Source organism: Periplaneta americana, chromosome 13, assembly GCF_040183065.1.
Source record: "Periplaneta americana isolate PAMFEO1 chromosome 13, P.americana_PAMFEO1_priV1, whole genome shotgun sequence".
NCBI lineage: Eukaryota > Metazoa > Arthropoda > Insecta > Blattodea > Blattidae > Periplaneta > Periplaneta americana.
Window position 1 is genome coordinate 161,884,453 of NC_091129.1, and position 27,724 is coordinate 161,912,176.

General features: G+C 36.7%; 2 protein-coding genes and 1 non-coding gene across 4 annotated transcripts in view; 1 reads left to right on the forward strand and 2 right to left on the reverse strand.

The window, feature by feature from the left end:
• Dh31-R (Diuretic hormone 31 Receptor) overlaps nt 1-27,724 on the reverse strand; it is a 1,450,252-nt gene that overhangs the window by 100,046 nt on the left and 1,322,482 nt on the right. The gene's annotated exons all lie outside the window — the stretch shown is intronic.
• Nucleotides 336-26,389, forward strand: LOC138712603 (alpha-amylase-like). Its single transcript, XM_069844575.1, has 11 exons — nt 336-585; nt 5,127-5,278; nt 6,476-6,644; nt 11,873-11,988; nt 14,725-14,855; nt 14,948-15,070; nt 17,396-17,520; nt 19,540-19,759; nt 21,275-21,393; nt 25,209-25,364; nt 26,266-26,389. Exons 1-11 carry the CDS (start codon nt 409-411, stop codon nt 26,275-26,277), a joined length of 1,500 nt encoding a protein of 499 aa, XP_069700676.1. The 5' UTR covers nt 336-408; the 3' UTR covers nt 26,278-26,389.
• Nucleotides 1,676-1,747, reverse strand: TRNAD-GUC (transfer RNA aspartic acid (anticodon GUC)). The gene has a single exon. It is a non-coding gene; the product is annotated as a tRNA-Asp (tRNA).

Below are 27,724 nucleotides of genomic sequence, written 5' to 3' on the forward strand. Positions count from 1 at the left end.
CATCTATTTTTAATAGGAGACTAACACTTAAGATTAGATACAACTTCGGTAATTTCCAGTGCATGCTCATATCTGGAATATTGATAGCTGGATTTGACCTTGCTTTTCAGTCTGAATAATTAACAATAGACATCTTTACATATTGTATTTGTGTATGTTCATGCATCTGTTCTGGGTGACCTTCCTAGATTGCGTTAAACACTTCAATTATCACGTGATTGCATAATGAACGTGTTTATACAATATTTCTGTTCTGTATTTATTTCTCTTTTTTTTTTTTGCACTCTGTAGGTGTGGGTGGAGGTTTAGGGTGCGAATGTGGTGTATATAAGGCAGTGGCTGCTGAGAGTTGAGCACAACGCGTCTTCCTCAACGTGGTCTCCTCAGTCTCTCTGTACAAAGCTGATCATGGGTTGGTTGTCGCTGACAGGCTTCCTGGTGTGTGTGGTGCTCACCCAAGCCCAGAAAGACCCCAACGTGTGGGGTGACAGGAGCGCCATCGTGCATCTGTTCGAGTGGAAATTCTCAGACATCGCGGACGAGTGTGAACGCTTCTTGGCCCCCAACGGATATGCAGGAGTTCAGGTAAGAACAACTACCATACTTATCTCTAATCACGGGCGGGAATGCACGAGAACATTGGAGTTGTATTAAAGTTCCCATGATTAGTCAGCTCATCCTGAGTTGGGAGAAAATTTTAGTCAACTCTCTACAAACCACAACTTCTTGTTTTTATGAGTAAGAGGTGAAATATTTCGTATGTACACTACTCTATAAAATTTTCATTTCCACTTCTTTCTTCTCAGTTGGTACCCACTCAAATATTTGCCTAAGCATCATATTCCCACATCATTTTATTTTTTTTTTCAATAGTTTCTACAATACTTTGTTTTGCATTTAATCTTTCTTTAAATAAAAGAAGGAGTAACGTATATAATATAGTTATGCCCATTTGGCGAAACTCTTCGTAACAGCAGACATCACAAGATCAGGTCTGTAATCGTAACATGCCTTCAGTCCAATGGCTACACTACCTATGAAGAAGTCCATGGAGTAGCGGATACCGGAAGTCATCGGCGTATTGATATTACAACATTTAAACCTGGAGAGACAAAAGGTTATATTCTGGATCCGGCCACCAGATTCGAGAAGCATCAGAATCAACCTGAGGAGGTTAATCTAGAGAAAAGGACAATATATGAACCCACTATCCCTTATTACAAAACATCATATGAATCCTCTAGATTCAAAACCCCCTAAAGATCATTTTGTTCAGAATTGAGTTATACCCGCATACTGCTTGCTAAGAACGAATTCTAATGGTTTATATAATTTGAATTCAAAGAGCCACTAAATTTGAAGCAAAAGAATAATTTCGAGGGAAAAATTGTTCCGGAGCCGGGTATCGATCCCGTGACCTTTGGTTTAACGTACCAACGCTCTACCACTGAGCTACTCGGGAACTCTAACCGACACCGATCCAATTTTTCCCTCTATATCCACAGACCTCAAAGTGGGCTGACAACCGTCAAGCAACCAACTTCGAGTGCACACTAACTCCGTGTGACTTAAATTGTGGTTTTCTGTTAACGAACAGTGACGTGTATTATGCAAATCAAGATTTCAGGTATAACTCCCTGTAAAGTTGATTTGAATAATTTCGAGGGAAAAATTGTTCCGGAGCCGGGTATCGAACCCGGGACCTTTGGTTTGACGTACCAACGCTCTACCACTGAGCTACTCGGGAACTCTAACCGACAGCGATCCAATTTTTCCCTCTATATCCACAGACCTCAAAGTGGGCTGACAACCGTCAAGCAACCAACTTCGAGTGCACACTAACTCCGTGTGACTTAAATTGTGGTTTTCTGTTAACGAACAGTGACGTGTATTATGCAAATCAAGATTTTCAGGTATAACTCCCTGTAAAGTTGATTTGACCAAAGGTCCCGGGATCGATACCCGGCTCCGGAATAATTTTTCCCTCGAAATTATTCAAATCAACTTTACAGGGAGTTACACCTGAAATCTTGATTTGCATAATACACGTCACTGTTCGTTAACAGAAAACCACAATTTAAGTCACACGGAGTTAGTGTGCACTCGAAGTTGGTTGCTTGACGGTTGTCAGCCCACTTTGAGGTGTGTGGATATAGAGGGAAAAATTGGATCGGTGTCGGTTAGAGTTCCCGAGTAGCTCAGTGGTAGAGCGTTGGTACGTTAAACCAAAGGTCCCGGGATCGATACCCGGCTCCGGAACAATTTTTCCCTCGAAATTATTCAAATCAACTTTACAGGGAGTTATACCTGAAAATCTTGATTTGCACTTGAAGCAAAAGGTTTGTTAAAAGTCACTGTTAGGTTGGAAATTCCCTCTATTTTCCAACAGTTACTGTCAAAATCCTTTAATTTCTGAAAGTAAATATAGGGGATTTTGAATCTATAGGATTCATATAAACTCAGGGATATAGAAATCAAGTCCACACCTGTGGAGTAACGGTCAGAGCGTCTGGCCGCGAAACCAGGTGGCCCGGGTTCGAATCCCGGTCGGGGCGAGTTATCTGGTTGAAGTTTTTTCCGGGGTTTTCCCTCAACCCAATACGAGCAAATGCTGGGTAACTTTCGGTGCTGGACCCCGGACTCATTTCACCGGCATTGTCACCTTCATTTCATTCAGACGCTAAATAACCTAGATGTTGATACAGCGTCGTAAAATAACCCAATTAAAAAATATAGAAATCATCGGAGTAATGGTGGGCGCTAGAGGGACCATAACAAAACAATTCGTGTCATTCTGTCATAAATTTGGAGTCCCAACAACAACAATTAAGGAAATTTATGTTATAGATTTGAAGGGTTCTCCTCACATCTTACGGCAACGCTTGTATTTCAATTAAAATTACAGTTGAATTTTCCGTCTATTTTTTTATCTGTATTTTTATAAATTTTCATTATGTGAACTATTATCTACTGCAAATTTTAGTTTCTTGTAAACAAATTTCTTGTAAGACATTTTTAGTCATTTTAAATGTTACTGTTTAACATTTTTTGTCTTTGGCAACCTCACCAAGTTGAGGAAGATTGGATACAACGAAATCTAGTTAGCGAAATATGTTACTTAGTCAGCGAGGGGGAAAGAAACTGGCCATCCTACCTCATTGTTTTCTGACTTAGTAGCCTCATGAGTAATGCCTGAGTTATTGGTGTAACACCGACAGTTGACTAAAAGCCAACAGCACCTTCTCCAAAAATTGATTCCTCCAGAATTAATTTTTTTTATGTTCTGTTTCATAAATGTTGAAATTTCTGCTCCATATGTCAAATAGTTTCCAATTTTTTATAATCGAATTTTCTACGATGACAGAGGTTTCCTCAACCAAAAGATTCTTGTTTCTCCAGATCTCTCGATCTAGCCACTCTTCATCTGTCAGGTTTCTTTTCTGCATAATCATCTTCAGTTCCTCTGCGCATGTGAGTTGTGGTCTACCTCTCTTCCTTCTTCCTTGTGGTTTCTAAATCAGGGAATCTCTTCAATAATTATAGTCTTAAAATCTGATTTTATTTACCATAATTTAATGTTATTATTGTTTTGAATGACAAACATTACGAAGAATATTCGAGCCAATCAATGAAAAAAAAAAAATACTTGGCGAATCCACGGGAGGGGGAGGGAAAGGGAGAGAAAGAGAGAGAGAAAGAGAGAGAGCCTAGACGTTACCACAGTCTAGTATATACAGTCACGAAGCTCAATACGTAGTAAATACGCATCCTTAGATAGTTGCTAAACGCTAGGTTCGCTACTATCGCCTCATAACAGACAATGCGAAATAGTACCAGCACAGTCTATTGTTCCTAGTACCCTCATAAACTCAAGCTTCGTGACTGTATATACTAGACTGTGACGTTACTGTGATCAGCATTAAATTCGATGTTCAGAGATTGAAACACTTTCGAGACTATTTTCACTAAAGTACATTAAACTATCGTACACGATTTACAGGGAGTGCATTAAGTGATACTCTTTGTAGACAACAATTGTTGAGCACGTAAAAAAGAATGTAGGTTTCTAGAGAATGCCATTTCCATATTTGGACAATAACGCGTTGCTAGGAGCAATCCTGTTCCAATCTGAATTGCCAACATAGGCCTAATAAATAATAATGACACATTTTAATCTAGTTCTAATATTTGAAGCGGCTGGTAGACCAATTAGTGTAGCCTATTGTTGGAAACTTTAAATATAAAGTTAACAGATGATAGACAGTGAAGCAATACATATACGAACAGGAGGTGTCATTAAAAATTCAGTCTAATATTCAGTAAGGGGGAAAATCCACCTTAACGGGACCAAAAAAACGTACATGTATTTCTATTTTGTCCGAAATTTGAAGTAGGCCTATATAATTTCCCCTTCTCGACTGTGAAAGTATTTTGTAAATATCTGGATTAATTTCCGAGTTATGACCAGAAACTTGTACCAGAAGGGTACTAGAGAGCATCGCCTGTTGGTAAGTTTGTCGCTCGTTCTCCGAAATTTAAGCATTTCATAACTCAAAAACTATAAAAGATAATTGCACGAAATTTTGCATTATTATTCTATATGCCGTGATCTAAAATGTCAATTAATATATTTATCTTAATATTAATACAGAAGAATAAAAAATGTTTTTGAGTGAAAATTTTCGTGAAATTAAAAAAAAAATACATAAAATCCTACTTACATTGCAAATAATATAATATATACTGATTGATGTTGTTGCCACAATATTCTGAAATAGGTCTGACAAAAGAGATCGAAAATGTTTTTAAAATTGTGGGAGATACGAGAGAAACGATGGTTGGCTGTACAAAGGTATTGCCGAAATTTCGGAAATTTAAAATATATATATTTTTTTAGTGGTTCTTGTAAATGAAGGTGTGAATAATAACATCGTAAATTTCAACTTAATTCAGTAAGGGAGACTTGGGAAAATGAAAAAAATAAATTTACCTAAATTTCATATAATTAACCTCGATGTTTTCCCTTAAAATATATTACGCATACATGAAAAAAAAAATAGTGTATAACATGAACGGTATAAAATATGGTGTTGTATGAATACAGTTGGGGACGTTTTGATTTGCAGGTTTCTCCTGTTCACGAGAATCTGATAATAACATCGCCAAACCGTCCCTGGTGGGAGAGATACCAACTAGTCTCTTACAAAATCTACAGTAGATCCGGAGATGAGACTGCCTTCAGGGACATGGTTAGTCGCTGTAACACTGTAGGAGTCAGGTAATTATTTTCTGGTATCAAATATGAAGTATTTTATGAATTTTTACATTATTGAATGACACTTAGGGCCAATTGTATAAACCATTTAATCTTAGATCAGAGGTTAAATTGATCCTCGTTCTAGCTGAACTTGGAATTTTGTGTTGTATGAAGTCTAATCTGAGATTAATTTGTCTCAAACTAAAGTCAACTTTGACTGAAGAAATTTCTCCGATTAAGTTAGATGATCCAAGTTCAGTTATTTCTTTTCTGTTTGAAATATACGAGTGACAGATTGTGCAAAAAGAATAACTATTATTATTTATATATATGGCAGATACATTTATATATATATATATATTTTTTTTTTTTTTTTCAATTTTTTGCCTTAATATACAAACATTCTTATATTTTATAAGGCTTTATCGTGTTCAGCAGTATCAAATAACATAACCTATAATTATATTATGTTTATAACAACCATTAATTATTCATGGATATGATAGGTACATTCATAAATTTTCAATTAACTGTATTACTAAACGAAAATTGTCGTTTTATAAAGCGTTATTATGTTTAGCAGTATCAAACACCATAACATAACAATTTGGAGAACGGTCAATCTTCTTATTATTGTCCGCCATTATTTACAATGCACAAAACAAACCAGTGTCTCCAACAGAGTGTGCGGAAAGTCGCCAAAAAGTAGTTGTAAAGTCGCTAGATTTCTTATTATCAACAAAGAAAGATTAAATTTTGTCACAATGAGGTGCTAAAAAGGTCGCTAAATCCCTATTTAAGCAATATAAAAGTTAAAAGAAATTGTCGTCGAAAAAGAGTTAAAGTCGCTAAATGGGCAACACGGAACAAACCTGAACAACATGGCTCGCGCACCACATACTTCACCTGTTTATGCGATGTTGCCAACTCCTTTTCACGTGAACACGTGAACTTAGATTGCATTTGAACCAAGGTAATTTGATCGCAGAAAAGTTTTATACAATAGAAGAAGTGTCTGAACTTGGTTCACTTTCCGATCTTCGATCAAAATTGATCTTTAGTCAGGGAGTTTTATACAATTCGGCCTTAATGAAGTATTTCTAAATGAGATTATTACATGAATGTCTAATGCTTCAACATGTTGACATGGTGTTATGTATAATAATTTAAAATGATTAATGTTTTCTGTACATGAGCTTTATGGAGTTGAATTCGCAGGATCTACGTTGACGTGGTTCTGAACCAGATGAGCGGAAACTGGCCGGATGCAACTGGACAAGCTGGAGACACGGCTGATACCTACAACCTGCAGTACCCCGCTGTCCCTTACGGTCCTGGGGACTTCCACTCCCAGTGCTCTGTCGACAATTACAACGATGCGAGCAACGTGAGTCTCTGAGAGCATTTACACCACGAAATAGTTTCCAAATACCCTCCTTACTCATGAACAGAAATAGGAATTTTCAAAAGTAAGAGGTACATTTAATGGCCGATATTTTCTTCACTTTATTCACAGTATTACAAATTCTGGCACTGGCACATTACACAAGAAATGGGAATTTTTGCATAACAACCCACTGCCATAACTTCATTGCAGATGTATGTATCCACCATTTTGCTCTTGTACAAGTAGAAGCCTTTCTTTAGTCTTCATTGATAAATGTACAGCGGCTCTGAGTTCTTCTGGAATATCTGCCACAGTGTGCGATGGAATTCTTCAAGGGATCAAATTGTCCTAGGTTTGCTCAAGAACACTATTTCCTTCAGATATCCCCACAACAGATAATCTGCTGGGTTAATCTTACAGGCCAAGTAACAGTGAAGTGCCTATTGTTAACACGACCAACACAATAATCAGAAGCAAACAAACTCGTCATGGTGATACAAAAAGTTCCATTTCTTGTGTAATAAGTAGGGACCGGATTTTTATGTAATATCAAGGTGTGAAATATGTACATATTTATGTAAGAAAAATAAGCTGAATATGTACCAAAATATGTAAAATCATGAAAATATTTAATATCAATATCTGGCAGGTATAGGATAGGTAAGAATCTCCAGTTGTGATTTCATAGAGCACCCGAATTTTTTACGGCACACTTGACACATTACTATTTTTCCATCTGCAGTGAAAGCTTCGTCCATTGCAATCCATGATTTTATTTTTGTCGTTAGGGTTGAAAATACAGGGGCCACTTTAGTTAGTTAAAAGCAGTAGATAAACTCACTTGCACTTCATAGGTATTGTAAGTACTAAAACTAGAGAACTGAGTGAAATGAATGACACAACAGTACTGCAAGCACTGTTTCGCTTTACTGGATGAGGAGAAAATAAGAGGAGGCGTGGGGCACACGCATTTTAGCTGCTCCCTGTAAGAAACTAAAACCTCAAACTATAGGCATTTACAAATTGTTGTTTGAAAAGCGACATTCAGAAAGGTCTGCCTCATTCAGAAGGGTAGGATTATTCCAGCCGAGAACCATACTTTCTAATTGCTCGGAAAATTCCATTTCCGTATAGGTCTACTAAATTTAAAACAAAGAGGTCAAGCAATAACCTGAAAGTCTCATGTCAGACTTGATATGGGTTTTCCCTGGAAGAATTAGGAAGAGAGTGGGTGAGGTTGCAAATTGCGTGGGAACGGCTTGTTAAGACGTGTGCAGAACAATTATAGTTCGAGTCAAATCATGTCGTCCTTGTCCAATCCACCGCATGAAGGCAACGCTACTTTCCGAGTGATTTTTACAATACAAGATAGTTGTATGAGAAAGGTTGCCTTTTGTTCACTCATATTTACAGTGGGCGGTATGGGGTGAATGCCTCTATTACTTCCTGGAACTAAGGACATTATGTTTCGTCCCGAAATATATCCTTACGTGGGTAGGTAAAAAGACTTTTTAAATCTGTGTATTTCAAATTGTAAACTTCCCCAGGAGATGTTTTTTCCCCCCCCCCCCCTTTCAGAGAAGTAAAAATGAATAAAACCCCTAAATATGTAGATTTATGGAATATCAAGTCATAATATGTAATGTGGGGTAAACATGTAAAAGTATGTAGTATCAAATTTTAATATATTAATGGTAATTACAAGATTCGAAAAGATTTGTTATTTATTACGGTTAGGTTGAAAGGAATATAATGTGTAATTACATAAAAATTTGGTTCCTAGTAATAAGTCAGTACCAGAATTCTGAAGATTGTATAGGAATTGAAGAAAATGTAAAAAATTAAACTTATCGTAACTCTTAATTTAAAAAAGATAGTATAAATTTACACTCCAAAATAGTCATGAGTACAAGAGAAAAATATTCCAGACACTCTTATGTATACAGATAAAATAATCATTCGTGGAGCTACAGCCCTTTAAGGGTCCTGACCGATCAGTCGACTGTAGGTCTCAATCCACATGCCGAAGCAAATTTGAACGATCATCTAACCAAAATGGAGGTATCGTGTGGTTAGCACGGTGATCCCCGCTGCTGTTTTAGCTACCTATCGTAGCTCCCCAAGTGCATTACGATGCTGGATTAGCACATGTCCCATACACTGGCCGAAATTTCATGAGAAAATTTCTTCCCCCATGAGGACTCGAACCAGCACGCATTCCGTAACGCGATCCTTAGGCTGGATGTCTTAGACCACGACGCTACTGCGCGGGACCTATTACGTATATAGGCACACATAAATCCACTCTCATGTGCAATGCTGTATGAAAAACAACATCCATATTATATAATTACACGACACAGAAATTCGTAATCAAATGTAAATACAGACAGTCTCACGTACACAAGGACTCAGAAATTTCCAGACCAACTGGTTCATGCACTCACATTCACACAAGCACATAAATCAACCCGAATAAAATTACAGACACCTACACAAATATCCAAAAACGTGTACAAAAATTCACACTTACACAACAGTAGAGTTCCAGACATACTGTACATCCACAAACATAAAACTCTACACCAGGCATGTCAATTGATGCCCACAGGAGCAAGCGCGCGCTTTAGAGCCCAGGAGAGCCTGAACGCTTTACAGCGGAACGGAAAGAGACAGACGAAAGAGGTGTTATATGCCGCTTGGTCGAGCTATATTCAGGGATGGGCAGCACTGATTCAATAGATAAAGGGAAGAGAACTTATTAAAACTGTATCCATGGTAATTTTTAGATTTGCCTGAGAAGTATAAGTGCATTATAAGAATGTAAGTTATAATTTTAATGCTCATTTTTCACAAGTTTGATTTTTTTTTATTCAAAAGAAATATTTTTTCAACTTTTCGTATAGAAAAGTGAAATTTTCAGGTATAGGCCTATTTATTTAGTAGCCTTACAGAATGTTTTCGTAAATCTAATATGCCGTATATACGTATTACTGAAGATAGTGTATTGAAAATTTTGAAAATATTCGCATGGAAATTGTTTGTAAAGAAATGAATTAACAAAGCAACTATTCTTACATCATAACCAAAAGATACGTGCCCATGTGTTGTAAAAATGTCAGCTCTATAGCTTCAGCAAATTTCGAGAAAATAATTTAATATTCTGATGATAGGAAGTTGCTCACAAATATCACCATAAAAGCATAATGCGATAAGAGTTTTGTTATGTAATATTAGTTACACTTAAAACAGATACAGTACCTAGGTAACTTTGCTTTGTACTGTAATATTGTTCTGATTAGTTTATTGATTACTTTTGTAAGGCTAAAGATACCATCAATATAAATTCCAACCTATCATGTCATACTCAATCTCTTTCTTTGGAATATCACTTTCTTTATGGATGATGTGTTTCATCCACTTAATACAGTATAATATTATACTACTATGGAATTTAAGTGAATATTCCTTCTTAACTCTCTAATATGTTATTAAGATTTAAAACACAAGTGCAATATTAAGAAATCAGTGTTAGTACTTTTGTTTTACAGACAATATAGATAATATTAAACAGAAAGAAGCTATATAAAAATAACGACATAAAATTTCACGTTCCGTTTGAAGTTTATGCACCACTGTTTTCTTAATCCAAAAGGTTGCTTATTCATATACACAACCCTTCCTCTTTCCATACTTAGCGCTTGCTGCCCGCGCACGACGTCAAGTTCAGAAAAATGCGCTTGCTTTGACATCACTGCTCTACACCCACAGCCAAATCCACAAACAATTGTGTAAATAATAGTACTCACTCATACGTTCTAATTGACGTGATCACATGAAAATTACATCTGCACAAACCCACACTAGACGGATATATTCTCTTATCCATTAATACGTGACTTTATACCAACCTACTGTACAAAACTGCATTAATTTACCCTTTCAACTCTAAAAACATGTTATTATCATTTTTATTCAGTTAAAAAATGTGATTCCAAATCTCGTTAAGTTTCTTTTTATTAAAGTACTGGACTACTTTTTTTATCCACCGATCTACGGACTGAGCGAGTTTTCATGTGACATGTACAATAACACGAACATTTAGACAAGGACTGGCGTTGGTTTGGAAGGAAACAAGCTTAAAATATAATGATAGAGGCTTCAAACATAATCATATATACAGAGTGGAAGGTAACCATTGCACCAAAATGAAACTGATACATGAGGAGAGATTTAAAAATATAAATAAGTTTTTTTTCTAACATTCACTGCTTTAGAATAAATCGTTATATTTCTATGAAACATTTGGCAACATGACGGCTACTGCAATAACTCTAGCAAGCCCGGTCACCCATCTCTTACCTTCCTCTCCCCCTCTGCTTTACTCATTAGGAGACACGTGACAGTGAGCTATGCTGCAAAATTTATTTGAACGATTTTCGCAATTATTTAATATCTAAACGGTTTAATTTACAAAATATACTCAAGATATTAACTATACAGATTATTTTTACCTATCTGCCTGTATAGCAATCAGCCATTTATCTCGGACCATTACCGCAATAGAGAGCTGCAAACATTGGGTAAAGACTATTTCTTTCCTACTTAACGGTGCTTCATCGAAGAAAAGTGTATTGGTAATAACAGTTTTGTCCACACCTGTGGAGTGACGGTCAGCGCGTCTGGCCACGAAACCAGGTGGCCCGGGTTCAAATCCTGGTCGGGGCAAGTTACCTGGTTGAGGTTTTTTTCCTCAACCAGGTACGACCAAATGTTGGGTAACTTTCGGTGTTGGACCCCGGACTCATTTCACTGCCATTATCACCTTCATATCATTCAGACGCTAAATAACCTCAGATGTTGATACAGCGTCACAAAATAACCCAATAAAATAAATAAATAACAGTTTTGTTATATGTATCATGTTATAATATTAACCTCTTAAATTTTGGTGCATCGTTCCCTTCCATTCTGTATGTATAAATCATAAAAATAGCCAAACGGATTTAGCGAGTTTTGGGATAACTCTCTTCAATTGCATTTTAAATAAGATTTACGCCTCAGGCTATATAGATGAGAATTTTAGGATTCAAGAACCAGAAAGTATCTGTCATATTCCCGCTACAATACCACGAGGTGACACATTCAATGAGATACGAGCTCATGTTATTATTAATATCGTTATCACTAACAGTGATGATGAGTGAAATTTTGTACTTATATTTCAGGTTCGAAATTGCGAGTTGGTTGGTCTGCACGATCTAGACCAGAGCTCCAGTTATGTGAGAGGAAAAATGGTTGATTACCTGAACAACCTCGTCGACTGTGGCGTTGCAGGATTCAGGTAAGTCTAACACTGTGGCGCAATGATAGGTCAGTCGGCAGGCCCGAGTTCAAATCTCAACGATGATAAAATTTTAATTATAGTGGGAAAATCAAGATTGTGAAGCTCATTCGACTATTACTGTCATCAATTCCCCTTACATTCTCATCTCCGTGTCGAAAAATAGGGCACCACTTGTGTATGAGTGACGCCGAATCGATCGTCTGCCATGATGGGTTTTTCTCGGGGTTTGTCTAAAGTTTTGTTTATGGAGGTGATGATGGATTCTACGACTCATAGATCTGCATAAGAGACGACGGACACCCTAGGTTCTTGCTTGTTTGGTGAGGAAAAGACGACTCGTGTAGATCTATGAGCTACGGTAGACAACCACCACAGTTACGGATATGGAATTTATGGCTAGAGATAATTGCGCGATGAAGCAGCACAATCGGCATGCAACTCATTCCATTAGGGGTGCACAAAAAATCTAATTGGGTTTAAGTACTTATGGATGTTCCATGTCCCGCAATATAAACACCTCTATAGGTGTGTATCTAGTATTGTACTCTAGTCCCGTCGCTCTTATTTCCGGCAGCCAATCGCGTTGCAGGTCGACTACATTTAAACGTGTGCGTCTTGTGATTCGCTGAGGAAGACGTTATTCATTTCTTAAGGCCCGATAAATACTTAATATAATCGCCCGCCATTTTGGCTCTTTCGTTGGCGTTCGCAGAAAGCACACGAAGACGTTATTTGCCGCTCAATTATTTGCTGAATTACAGTGCGTTTGATTTATTATCATAGGAGCTACGACATGATAATGTTTAACGGGTTGGCAAATAGATTCCTCGTATGGTAGCTCGGCAACGAAAGAACAAAAATGGCGAACGATATTACCTACCTAGAGTTTATAGAGTCTTCACTTCCTAAGAGGTAAGCAAAGAGGAGGAGTCACGACGGGAATAACAGGGTCGCGGCTATAATTAGATTTTTAAAAATCTTGAATTATTTATAGCTCCCAACATTGAATGCTTTTGAATTTGTAAACACAGAATTCATTACCCTACGAATACGTATAGCTAGAGTTAAATTAATCTTGACTGCGTATAGGATAATAGTTTCTTATTCAACTTGTTTGTGCGAGTGAAGTATTGAACGAGTGGAAAGATTGTTAGCACGAGTGCTGAAATTACACGAGAAGAAAAAAAAGACGACACACACAGGTTATGATAAATATATTTATCACCATAACAAAAAGATTTTTCATCATAATACAGTTAATACTATTTTTTTTTCTCGTTGTTGGTAACTCTATAACATCTATTACATGCTTTATGGTTGTGCTAACAGATGGAGTTACTTGTCAACAATGTGACGCTGAAACGTGTGTTCAGGTTACTGCCCAGCGACAGTCCTGATGTATTTTATATTTTTGATGATTGGTTAATTAATATTAACCCGGCACACTCACATTTATACAAATTTCCAGACTCTAGATACCCAGATAATTGTTCTTCTTCAAGAAAAATTCACTGAGAGCCGAGCCCGGGAATCGAACCCGAGACTTCCAGATCTGTATGCCAGCACGCTGACCAACAGACCACGGAGGCAGTCTGATACTAACTTTATAATGTAATAATGAATAATAATTTATAATATAATAATGAAGTGTGCGAGATATTTCCTTTACCCCCACGTGCAATAAAGTAACTTCATTTCACGGTGTTCAGAAAAAGCCCTAAACTTACTGTTTAAAAATCCCTTCTTTTTGTTATGTCATTTTTATATTCAAAACAAATTGATGATATTTTACACGTATTATACTATTATCCACTCTAGAAATTCCGTATATTTAAATAATCATGTGGTTAAATTCTCATTAAGTTTACAGTTTGGCCAATAGGTTGCCACGGTGGTGTAGTGGCTAGATAGCTGGACTAATAATCCTGTGGATCTGGGTTCGACCCCCAGTGTACACCCGGTTTATAATTTGTGTTGGGAAAGTCCGTGGTCCAGATAACACAGGATTTTTCTCCGGGAGCTCCGGTTTCCCTGTGGCATCTCAAAAAATTTCCATCATCATCTTACCTCATTGCGGGTATAGCGTAGACTAGCCTCCTATGGCGCACCCTGGGTAACAACTCTGTCTGTAAATTGGTCTACACAATTGGCTTCATATCGTCGCCTGAATGCAAGAACTAGGTAACTCGAAATTTGCGGTTTTTAGTTACTCTTTTATAGCATAGCAAAAATCGCACAAAAGTAATCCAGGATCTAGGTAACTGATCAAACGATACCAGCGACATCTGTTTTCCAATACAACAAATAGGTAAAAGAAAACGAGACATATTCCTTAGTGCAATAAATAAGTAAATAGGCGATGTCACAAAATATGAAAAATCAAGTTACCTAGTTCTTGCATTCAGGCGACGATATAGGTGAATAACAAGGAGTGAAATACCCGCCATTAGTTAAAAAAAATATATATGGCCAATATCGTGGCTTAGGTATGAGCGAGACTGTGTTCAAGTATAGGTTCGAATCCTGCTTGAGCTGATTACCAGGAGAGATTCTTTCGTAAGTTTTTCCCAACTGTATGGTGAAAGCCAGGTAATATCATGACGAGTCCTCGGACTTAACTCTTCACCATTTTCACCAACGCTAGATAACATCACAGTTGATAAAGTGAAGTCAGATAAACCACTAAAACGTAGAGAACTGAAATTATGATGACTACTTCGAAAATATTTGCAGGGTTGACGCTGCTAAGCACATGTGGCCGGCAGACCTCGAGTACATCTACAGCCAGGTGAACGACCTCAGGACTGACCAAGGATTTGCTTCAGGAACCAGACCGTTCTTCTACCAGGAAGTCATTGATCTGGGTGCGTGTAACTTTTTAAAATACTCGCATGAATGAGATTACCTTTAACGTTTTCATTACGTTTACATAAAATTTATTCAAACCTTTTTTCAGGTGGTGAAGCCATCAAGGGATCCGAATACACTGGATTTGGTCGTGTGACAGAGTTCAAATATGGTGCCGAACTGGGCAACGCTTTCCGTGGGAACAACCCCATTAAATACCTTGTTAACTTCGGTAAGAAGATAAAAGATATATAATATGAGAAAAGAATATTCGATCAATAATGACATCTTAAAACATTTTTTTCAAAACCCCTGATTCGATTTCGACCTCAACGAGGTTGTAAAATGAAAGTGTATCATATAATTCTTATGTACTTGGAATTTTTCCTCGTGTGATATTTAAAATGATACGACAAAATTTTATTTCTTTTGACTTGTAGGCCTATTAGTATTTTATCTTTTTTTTCGGAGTTCTAAAAGAAATGTAAGCAGCTACTGAAGACACACGTGGGAACAGAGTACCATACGTGACTTACAGCCGAGAGCTGAGACACTGAGTGTCATTTTCTGAAGACATATATAGTTCAACAATTTCAAGTAATCTACAGTAACGATTCTTAACGGGAGGGCCTCAGCCCTCTGGGGTTCGAAAAGCAGTTAATGGGGGCCGGGAAAGTAATAATAATAATAATAATAATAATAATAATAATAATAATAATAATAATAATAACAATAATAATAATAACAACAATAATAATAACAACAATAATAATAACAATAATAACAACAATAATAATAACAATAATAATAACAACAATAATAATAATAACAATAATAACAGCAATAATAATAGTAATAATAATAACAACAATAATAATAATAATAACAACAACAATAATAATAATAATAACAACAATAATAACAACAACAATAATAATAACAATAATAATAACAACAACAATAATAATAATAATAATAACAACAATAATAATAACAACAACAACAATAATAATAACAATAATGATAATAATAATAACAACAACAATAATAATAATAACAACAATAATAATAACAATAATAATAATGATAATAACAACAACGATAACAACAACAATAATAATAATAATAACAATAATAACAACAATAATAATAATAATAATAATAATAAAAAATAATAATAATAACAATAATAATAATAACAATAATAATAATAATAATAATATATTTATTTATTTATTTATTTATTTATTTATTTATTTATTTAGAATATTAATGTGCGAAACAACAGCACAAGGCCAATTACAGTTTAGCACAGGTACAAAACGAAACAAAACAACAAATGATGATGAGAATGAATGATAGAAAATGGCAATGAGATGAAAATACAATCAATATAATAGTCTACATTACTCAATTGACCAAAATGCAACAAAATAAATAGCACAAACAATATTATTAAAATTAGTTCAGTGAGATAATTAAAATAATGGCAATTAAATAAAATGTATTACAAATGAATTAATGAAATCATATAAATGAAGACAGGAATCATATAATTAATATTGTAAAGTTATGCAAATGACGAGAATAGTATGATACATATCTAACAATGGCATAAATAGTAAAACTGACATAAAACTCGAAAAGTATATACTACACATTAGATGGATCCAAGTTCAATCCATGCAAATTAGCATATTTAATACATCTGCAGACCGGAGACAGAGATTTAGAATTCCTATTATAAAACAATTTATGAAATCTTAAACCCTTAGCAGGAATACGAAGACTGATATTGCTTATGAAAGATTCACAATCAATATCACCCTTAATGACTTTACATAAAAATAAATAATCAAGATCCTGACGTCTTGTAATCAAACTACCGCAATTGAAATATTCGCAATTATTCTCATAGTTATAATCGAAATTTGGTAAAAATCTATAAGAACATAGGGAAATAAATTTTCTTTGAATATTCTCCAATTTAGCCGAGTCAGTGGAATAATAATAATAATAATAATAATAATAATAATAATAACAACAATAATAATAACAACAATAATAATAATAACAACAATAATAATAATAACAATAATAATAACAATAATAATAATAACAATAATAATAATAATAATGATGATAATAATAATACTACTAATAATAAAAATAAGGAAACAGGAGTTTATCTCCTGTCATAGCCACTGGCCTGGCTCAGACGGATTTCTGTTGATCCGTGGTTATGCTAGGGGTGGATACGATTTACACTTGAGCTGATAATCTGGTTTGAGTTTCTCTGAGATTTTTCCCAACTGTAAGGCCAATATTAGGTAATTCCATAGTAATCATTGTCCTTATTTTGGCCACGTTAGTTAGTGTGGTTTAAAAATGGCGCGTCAGCTACTATGGCTATTTGCGCGCTGTATTATTTCGCCAAGTACAATCTCGTTATCACCAATTTTTCAACGATATATAACCTAGTAGTTTATAACGCGTCATTAAATAACAGACTGAAACAAAACACATTCATCACGCACACCACCGATCTGTTTTGCAGGGACTGGATGGGGCTTCCTTCCCGACGGAGACGCCCTCGTGTTCGTGGACAACCACGACAACCAGAGAGGTCACGGGGCAGGCGGCGCCAGCATTCTCACCTACAAGACAGCCAAACTCTACAAGGTACAGTGAAGAACACTAATCTTTCTTTCACTTATTTAACCTCAGGGCCAGCGTGCTTAATCTGTAATGGCATAAGTTCTTTCAAGTAAGATTTTGAGTTGATATCGTGATTATTAAACTGTGACGGTACTGATACCTTTTAGTTTTGTGGTCATTCGTGTAGGCAGAACTTGATAAGATGGCTATGGCTCAGGTCATTGTGATTGTTTTTGATTTTGGAGTAGTTCATTGCAAGGAAAATATTTCCAATATTTCTACAGAAATAGCAGTAATTTTACATTTTGAAATGGAAGAATTTGAAGGAAAAATTTAAAGAAGATACAAATAACAAACTAAAGAATGAAGATTATACGTTTATGCACGAGACGAGCAACTATGTAGACGAACTAGTAACAAAAGTTGAGCATTAAGTATGTAACGAATAACATGTTGGAAATATTTTAATAGGCCTACGCGTTTTAGCTGCAATTTAAATTTTTTGGTGTGGCAAATATTGTAAGTGAGCTCATAGAAACTCCCATATTGATGCCATCACTCCATTCAAGTTACAATAAAGTATTTTTACTCGTTATATAGTCCCGTCGCTCTAATTTCCGGCAGCCAATCACGTTTCAGGTCGGCTACATTTAAACGTGTGCGTCTTGTGATTCGCTGATGAAGGCGTTATGCATTTCCTAAGGCTGGATAAGTACTTAATATAATCGCCCGCCATTTTGGCACCTTCGTTGGCGTTCGCAGAAAGCACACGAAGACGTTATTTGCCACTCAATTATTTTCTGAATTACAGTGCGTTTGATTTAATATCATAGAAGCTACGGCATGATAATATTTAACGGTGCGGCAAATAGATTCCTCGTCTGGTAGCTCGGCAATGAAAGAACAAAAATGGCGAACGATACTACCTATCTAGACTTTATAGAGCCTTCACTTCCTAAGACGTAAGCAAAGAGGAGGAGTCACGCCGGGAATAACAGCGTCGCGACTACTGGGTGTTCATTTCAAAGTGTGTCATGACGTCACTGTTGTGAATCAGCGATTTGAAGAGAGTTTCAGCTTTTATGTCAGAGAAGTTGCCTATATTTAAGGCGTTCAGTCTGAACTTGAGAATGTGTACGGTATAACTTGAACGTCGTAGCAACAGATGGCGTTCTGTACGGCCTGTGTGCTACCATAACTTCTTTCGAACTGTGTTTTGCTCGGGCAAGTCGTACGCAGGGTATTTGTTATCATCGGTTGCGTTCGGAAACATTCCACAACACAAATCAAATGCTCCGTGTCCATGTTGACCGTCGAAGTTAATGCCAACGAATACGTAAGTAATCGTTTTGACTCTCTTCCCATATCCCGACAGTACGAAAAAACTCACCTCTGTAGACTACGTGTTTCTAAACAGTTCACATTCCTGCCACTACCAGCGTTACCGTACGTATCGGTACGTACTCTTCAGAATGAACGCCGTACTTGCTAGGCAACTTCTCTACCACATAGGTAATTCGCCTTTGCGGAAGTGTAGGGAGATCGAATTCTCTAGGCCCATCGGCTAGCCACATGACGACATACAGCGAGCCATGACACACTTTGAACTGAACACCCAGTATAGTAAGGTATTCTGTCATTGTTGTTAAAAAACTGAATGCCTCAATTCTTGTTAAATACATTCATTGGCTCTCAGTTGTACTGCGTGAGTAATGGTATAACTTTCTACAAAAAGTATCTGTCGAACTAAGTCCTACATTCAATAGCCACCCATGCTTTTACTGGCTTTTTATTTTGAAGATAATTTTCGCCGTTTTCTAGATTTAATTACTTTCAATTTTGTAGACATTTTCTATTTTTGTTATTATAATAAAATCCTTTTTTGTCCATTGTCGTGAAGATTTTATGATTATTAGATGTTTATGCATTTACTTTTGTGGCTCTGTAGATCAATCTTATCTGATATGTTAATGATTACGATTTCTTCTTCGATGGTACTGATTTTTTAAATGTATCGTAAACAATGATCTGTGATACTCGCAGATGGCAGTGGCCTTCATGTTGGCATACCCATACGGCTACCCCCGTGTCATGTCCAGTTTCTCTTTCGACACTGATACTGACCAAGGCCCACCTCAAGACGGCAACGGCAACATTGTGTCACCCAGCATCAACAGCGACGGAACCTGCGGCAACGGCTGGGTGTGCGAGCACAGGTGGAGGCAGATCTTCAACATGGTGGGCTTCAGGAACGTCGTGGCAGGTAACATGGCGTCCAAGTTGCCAACATATCGCCCTACAATCTCGCTAACTTTTCAACAAAAAGTAGCTAAATCTCTGCAAAGTTTGTTAAAGTATCCCCAGAAATTTCGCTAAAAATTAATAATAAATATCACTAAATGAAAATAAGAAAAACATACATATGCGGATAAAAATATAATTTCCTCGTCGTCACCCTCTTCTGCGGAGTCTGGTTGTGTTGTTGACGGCTGTGATGTTGAGGAGGAACAGCTGATTGTGAATACACCGTACTTGATCCAATCATTAACACCTCACTTTCTGGCAAATTGTAAGTGGAAATTTTCACCTAAGCGTTTGACCACAATTTTTTTTGTGAAACCTAACACTTTTTAAACATACAAAGGTGTAAAAATTATTAGAATAATCTTAATTTTAAAGGGTTTTTAATAGTTCCTTCACAAATATTCATTGAATTGATGAATATTGGTATATAATATTACTATACTGATGTAGGATATATTTATCACTAACAATGCCGGAAAGCATTGTTGTACATTGGTATTTTTCTTATTTTACAATTGTTATGGGAATTCAGAAATTATTATATTATGTTGGCGGAATTGGAAACATCAAAAATTAATTAAGAAATGCTTTAAACAAATTGTTCCCTGCGTTTACATTGTTGTGAAGGTTCAAATTTTAATGAACGTATACATCTGTTTTGTGCATATAATTTTTTATGTTTCCAATTCCGCCAACATAATATAATAATTTCTGAATTCCCATAACAATTGTAAAATAAGAAAAATACCAATGTACAACAATGCTTTCCGGCATTGTTAGTAGTAAATATATCCTACATCAGTATAGTAATATATACCAATATTCATCAATTCAATTAATATTTGTGAAGGAACTATTAAAAAACCTTTAAAATTAAGATTATTCTAATAATTTTCACACCTCTATATATAAAAATATATTAAAACCAGTAAAAAATAGTCTCATTTGCTTCTTAAGAACTGTCGGCACAAAATTACAAAACTCAATTACCTCGAGTCGTGTCGGAGTGGAAAATCTCTACGTTGCTGGGAAGAACTAAGATTACATTAGCTGCAGCTCGCTATTCACGTGTCAATCAAAGTTGCCACCGTTTATGGGTGTTGGAGCAGTAGCATTGAGAGAGAGATCTAACCCGTGAGAATTATTAAATCATCATCTTTCACCCCTGATCACTGATCACAAATATATGAGATCAGGGCTTACACATATGAATCATTAGACTAATCAGTCATGCACCCTTGCCTCTTCTAAAACTAAGAAGTGCATGACTTGAATGATTTAACTTAAAAAAAGAAAGAAAAAAGTGGAAGAATATAAAAATCAACAGATAAGTGGCTAATCGTATTTTACAAAGTCGCCGAGACTTATTCAAAATTCCCTAGATTTAGCGACTTATCGCTAAATATGGCAACGCTGTGTGCAGCACTGGGCACGATGGTGAACACGTTGTAAAATGAGGGGCGTTGCTTTGCAGGGACTAGCGTGAACGACTGGTGGGACGATGGCAACCAGCAGATCGCTTTCTGCAGAGGCGGCAAGGGCTTCATCGCCTTCAACGACGAGTACAACGCGGACCTCAAGCAGACGCTGCAGGTACGGTCACCAGATTATAACATTTAAGAATTTTGTGTTTCTTTCCCATTTTATCATGTTAATTAATATTTTTCTCTGATTAATGATTATGAAGGCATACTTTTTAGAACGCTCTCCAGTCTACATTCAGCTTTTTATGGTATTTCTCCTCTTTGCACTCCTTAGCTTTCCAGGCCAAACTTTTATATAGCAAAGCGTCTTATTGAAAGTGTTAGAGCTTTAGATCTATTAAAGGTATCACCTCTTAGATGCCATGAAGGCTCATGAGGACCACACAGAGGTAGAGCTCCACGAATTCATGACGTCGGTCGGCTCTAGAATGATCTGGTGTGGTCGAACCACGCTCAATGGCCTTTTCCCCAGGGAAATACCGGACACTTAATTTGAGCCTCAGATGTGGCATAAATCCAGAAAGAAATTAGAGAAATGTCTGCCTTTCATAGGTACCGAGCACGTATCTCTCTTATGTTTGTCTGGATTAGTACGCTTACGAATTACAACATGCTGAACACAAGACCCGGCAATCGGAAAGAGTGAAGCACGTAATGTTGGCTTATACAGGGACATCATTTTATTTTTACTTCAATTTTTATTGTACCTGAGTTTTTGAATGTACTTCACTCCCACTCCCTCTACTAGTAAATTTCCAATCGTCCTCCACACAGAACCAAGGCCGCGTATGCAGTCAAAGTGCCTTACGGTGATACTAAACAGTACTGAGTTAGTGAGTATAGTATACAGGATGTTTAAAAAAATACGGGGCATAATTTCAGGTATGTATTTCCCACATGTAGACAATCAAAATAGTTCATTACAACATGTGTCCGGAAATGCAGAGATACACTTCATGTACGGTAAGGCGGACGGCAATGCTGCGCTGGCTCGTCGTTTGTACCGGGAGAGGTACCCACAGCGACAATGTCCAGATCGGAAGACATTTGTACGTCTCCATTACCGTCTGTGCGAGTATGGAAAATTTAACTCTCCTGGTTTGGGAAGAGGACGACCAAGATCTACAACTCCAGAAGTACAGGAGGAGATTCTGGAGGCTGTGAACATGACTCCTTCTATCAGCACACGAAGGGTAGCGTTGCAAGTCAATGTTCCTCATACGACTGTCTGGAGACTGTTGAAAGAGTATCAATTGTATCCTTATCATTTGCAACGTGTACAGGCCCTGTCACCAGCAGATTACCCTGCACGAGTTAGGTTCTGTCAGTGGTTCTTGCAGCAGTGTGGTGTAAATCCGAACTTTCCTGCCTTAGTATTATTTACAGATGAAGCACAGTTCACACGAGATCGCATAACAAATTTCCACAATCAGCATGTATGGGCGTATGAAAATCCACGTGCAACTGTTCCATCTCATCACCAGGTGCGGTTCTCCCTCAACATGTGGGCCGGTATCATTGGTGATCGATTAGTTGGACCCCATGTACTTGTAAACAGACTTACGGGTCAGGCGTACACAAATTTCCTGGAAAACACCATAGCTCATGTTTTAGAAGACACTCTACTGATCAATCGTCAACACATTCACTTCTTGCATGATGGCGCTCCTGCATACTTCAGTCGTACGGCTCGCCGGTACTTGGATCGAAGTTTTTCTGATCGATGGATAGGTAGAGGTTGCCCAATTGCTTGGCCTCCACGCTCACCTGATTTGAACCCTATCGATTTCTATTTGTGGGGCTATTTAAAATCATTGGTGTATTCGTCTCCGGTGCCTGACATGGAATCCCTTCGGAATCGAATTGTGGCAGATTGTGAGGAAATACGCAATACTCCTGGAATTTGGGATCGTGTTCGCAGGTCAATGAGACATCGATGTGAGGCCTGTATTCAAGCAGGAGGTGGACATTTTAAACATCTGCTGTAAAGGCAACTAACTGCGGGAAGAAAACCTTTCCGGTGAATGTCACTGTTTTGAAGGCAATAACTCGGAAATCAAACATTTTAGGACATATGTTGTAATGAACTTTTTATATTGCCTACATATGGGGAATACATACCTGAAATTATGCCCTCTATTTTTGAAACACCCTTACGTTCCATAAATATATTCGCGTTTTTCAGTGACGAAAGAGTTTTTAATATTGAATCATATTTTAGCACAGGTACTGTCCGTTTGCCTACGTCGCATTCCGATTTCCCCCACCCGCTTCTGCTCGCGCCTCTGTAAAGGCTAGTGGCTGGGCTGTCTTAGCTATTTTCTGAGAACATTAATTTCTGTTAGGAATTGGGCGTCTACGTAATATTATACAACTGTTTCTTACTTACTTACAAATGGCTTTTAAGGAACCCGAAGGTTCATTGCCGCCCTCACATAAGCCCGCCATTGGTCCCTATCCTGAGCAAGATTAATCCAGTCTCTATCATCATACCCCACCTCCCTCAAATCCATTTTAATATTATCTTCCCATCTACGTCTCGGCCTCCCTAAAGGTTTTTTTCCCTCCGGCCTCCCAACTAACACTCTATATGCATTTGTGGATTCGCCCATACGTGCTACATGTCCTGCCCATCTCAAACGTCTGGATTCTAAGTTCCTAATTATGTCAGGTGAAGAATACAATGCGTGCAGTTCTGCGTTGTGTAACTTTCTCCATTCTCCTGTAACTTCATCCCGCTTAGCCCCAAATATTTTCCTAAGCACCTTATTCTCAAACACCCTTAACATATGTTCCTCATACAACTGTTTCAAATAACTTAAATAAAAAAAACCCTTCCTTTCTACGACCCTGTGACGTAACTGCTTGGATGGAATGTAGATAGCATGTCTAAGTAATTTTATGTTTTCGGATCGAGCAGAAGTGAAGATTGAATTTACAGTACGTAAGATAATCTTTTATAGAGTAGGTACAGAATTATTTCAACATGAGTTACTAGTACGAAGGACGAAACTGGTAATTGGAATTAGTTACAATAGTCTATAGTGCGATAATATGCACAAAAGAACTGAAGCCTGTATCGAAATGAACGGCCACCATTTTAAAAAATGTGTTTAAATATCCATATTATGATTATTTTTCAATTTAACTTCATTCTCTATATTGTACGCTAATGTGCTGTAGACAGTATAATATACACCGCATAATGAATACGTCCGCATGGACAGCTCAGTTCGTGAGTAAAAACACTCATTGTTAATACTGTACTGTATTTTGATTAAACAAAAATCTAATGAAAATGATCAAACTCAAAATCGCGATATTTCCTAGTTAACGTAAATGGATGAACTACTTTTCTTTCCTCCTATACCTAGTAAAGTGATTTGTTTGTATATTACGCCAGTATCATCGAACTTTAGTCGTAGAAGGGGGTAGCAAACGGTGTTTCCGGTTCTTAATCGTTGATCCAAAGGTATAGCCACGTTAATATTAGAAATGTTAGTAAAAATAAAAGTCCACACCTGTGGAGTAACGGTCAGCGCGTCTGGCTGCGAAACCAGGTGGCCCGGGTTCGAATCCTGGCCGGGAAAATTTACCTGGTTGAGGTTTTTTCCGGGGTTTTCCCTCAACCCAATAGGAGCAAATGCTGGGTAACTTTCGGTGCTAGACCCCGGATTCATTTCACCGGCATTATCATCTTCATATCATTCAGACGCTAAATAACCTAGATGTTGATACAGCGTCGTAAAATAACCCAATAAAATAAAAAAAATAAAATGATTTCCCTGTACTTCTTACAGCAGGATTGATCGAGTAAAATCCCTGATATTCGATGATGATAGAGGCAATACACTCACGTCTAAGAAAAGATAATGTCATAAACTGTGGAAGGAGGTTGTAAATGAAACCCGCTATCGATTACAGACTTGCTTGCCCGCCGGAACATACTGTGACATCATCTCCGGCTCCAAGTCCAACGGATCCTGCACGGGCAAGTCCGTGACTGTGGGAAGCGACGGCACAGGATACATCGAGATCCTGTCGTCCGAGGACGACGGCGTTCTAGCTATTCACGCTGACGTAAGTGAGAATTTCGAAACTCTAGAATCCCATACATTCACATGCTGGAAACCTTACAGCTTTCTTTCACATATTCGACACTTAAATAATGCTACATAGTGATTCATATAGAACTAACACATTTCTTTCTTTATTTATTTCAAAACGAATGAAACTAGCCACAATTTGTTATACCTAAAATTTAGAGTATCTTTGGGAGATTACTAACCTCTATAGTAAATGTTGAAAATTCTTTATTTATTCGGCTGGAAATTCATTTAATGACCAGATTTTAACGTCAAGTTAAGCAGAAGTTTTGATTCCCTGTCACGAGATGCGCAGATGTTTATTCTTTATTCTGTGTATTTATTGTCATCAAAATTATTATTCTTTTAGAGATGGAATTGTTTCCAATTTGTTTACCAGCCCCAGTATTGTGTTTCTTTGGGGGGGGGGATTACGAACACCAAATTCTCTCTCTGGTATGCCCTTTGAGTAGCTGTAATTGAATTCGTAATCCAGTATTTCTTCACAAGGAAGAGCCGTTGATTTAATGTGTACTGCATTTTCAGTGACTAAAACAAAATGTCGAAAACAACTGCCAACAATAAGGAATAAAGAATAAACATCTGCGCATCTCGTGACAGGGAATCAAAACTCTTGCTTAGTTTGACGTTAAAAACTGGTCATTAAGTGAATTTCCAGCCGAATAAATAAAGAATTTTCAACATTTGCTATAGAGGTTAGTAATCTCCCAAAGATACTCTACATTTGAGGTATAACAAATTGTGGCTAGCATCATTCGTTTTGAAATAAAGAAAGAAAGAAATTTGTTAGTTCTATACAAATCACTCTGTACTTAATTAGCAAGGAAATCCTGTCCGTCTAGTAAATGCTACATATTGGCTTTTTTAATTTGCAGTCGAAGCTGTGAGATGAAGATGAAGATGAAGTGGAAGAGAATGACACCGAGACGTAACTTCAACGATTACGACCCAGTGTACTAAAAACTTGATTTGATCTGAAATAAATATCTATGCAGAAACCATTTATGTTCTTTATTTTCGATATACTGAACTAATTTGCCCTCTTCTCCTCCATGCAGCTGTTACTTAATTCCCGTCGCCTTTTCCGACTTTGTATTAATCTCAGCTGTAATCTTCATGATCCTTTTTGTTACGATTCCAACGCAGTTTAGACTAATATCACAGTCTACTATATACAGTCGCGAAGCTTGAGGTGATTTTTTGCAAATCTCATGATAAAGCGCTCCAAGCGTTAGCAACTAGAAACAATTGACTTTCCACGGTCGACTTTGGACTGTGTCGTATTTCCATCGAGTGCTAGCTCGTTGCGTATTTCACATTGATGCTTGTGAAATGTTCGTTATTGGTTGTAATGAAAATGTTAATGGCTAAAATACAATAATTGGAATAATAATATTTTACTAGAGACGTAGAAAAATTAAGTTTGTTTAATGAAATTTATTGATCACGTTTTATTTTCAATTCTGGTGGGATTATTATTGCTTAGGCCTACTTTTTTTTTTCAAAGGATATGTTTTTAATTATAGCTGTTAATTTTGTTGTTATTTTTATTTGTTACTTTACTAGAGACGTAGAAAAAGTCTGTTACAATAAAATTTATTGATCACGTTTTATTTCCAATTCTGGTGTGATTATTATTGCTTAACCTCATCCCACTTTGTTAGTTACGTAAGCCTACACTACAAGTACCGGTACACGTAAGTTACTCCATTAATTCATATTTCCATTATTATTGTTGTAAAGGGAAATGCAAATTAATATTTATTGGTTTCATAGTTAATTATCGCTATAATCTTGAATGAGTGAAGCTATTATAGTAAATTTCAGTTCGTTTTGCACAAACAAAAATAATATTAACCTATTTCTTGCAGGTATCTTCGAGTTTATGGTGGAATTTAATATACTTCATTAAAATAATAAATTAAATTTATGCATTTAATATTTCAATAATGGAAGGAAGGTGTTAATTTTTCCAAAAAGAACACGACAACAAAAGTGTAACATATTTTGTTGTCTGCTAGGAGAGAGATCTGCGATGATGAGGCGATAGTAGCGATCCTAGTGGTGGGCAACTACCCATGTTTGCATTTTTACTACATTTTGAGCTTCGCGACTGTATATAGTAGACTGTGATGATATCCATTTATCATTCCATGACTATGATCTCTATGTATATGTGAATTATGTTTTGTATTTTTTTTTCTAAAATAAACGATAAAATAGCTTTAAAAGAGATGCAAGCACAAATGAGACGTCAAGTTGCACAGAAAAAAAAGTCGCGAAAGAAAGAAAAATCTCATGTTAATTTTATATCTGTCAAAGAGTGGAATTCAT

Bases quoted from the DNA above. Each gene is read 5' to 3' on its own strand.
- LOC138712603 (XM_069844575.1), top strand. From the start codon at position 409: ATGGGTTGGTTGTCGCTGACAGGCTTCCTGGTGTGTGTGGTGCTCACC. The intron at 6,645-11,872 runs GTGAGTCTCTGA...CTTATATTTCAG, and splicing joins ATTACAACGATGCGAGCAAC to GTTCGAAATTGCGAGTTGGT. The intron at 15,071-17,395 runs GTAAGAAGATAA...TCTGTTTTGCAG, and splicing joins TAAATACCTTGTTAACTTCG to GGACTGGATGGGGCTTCCTT.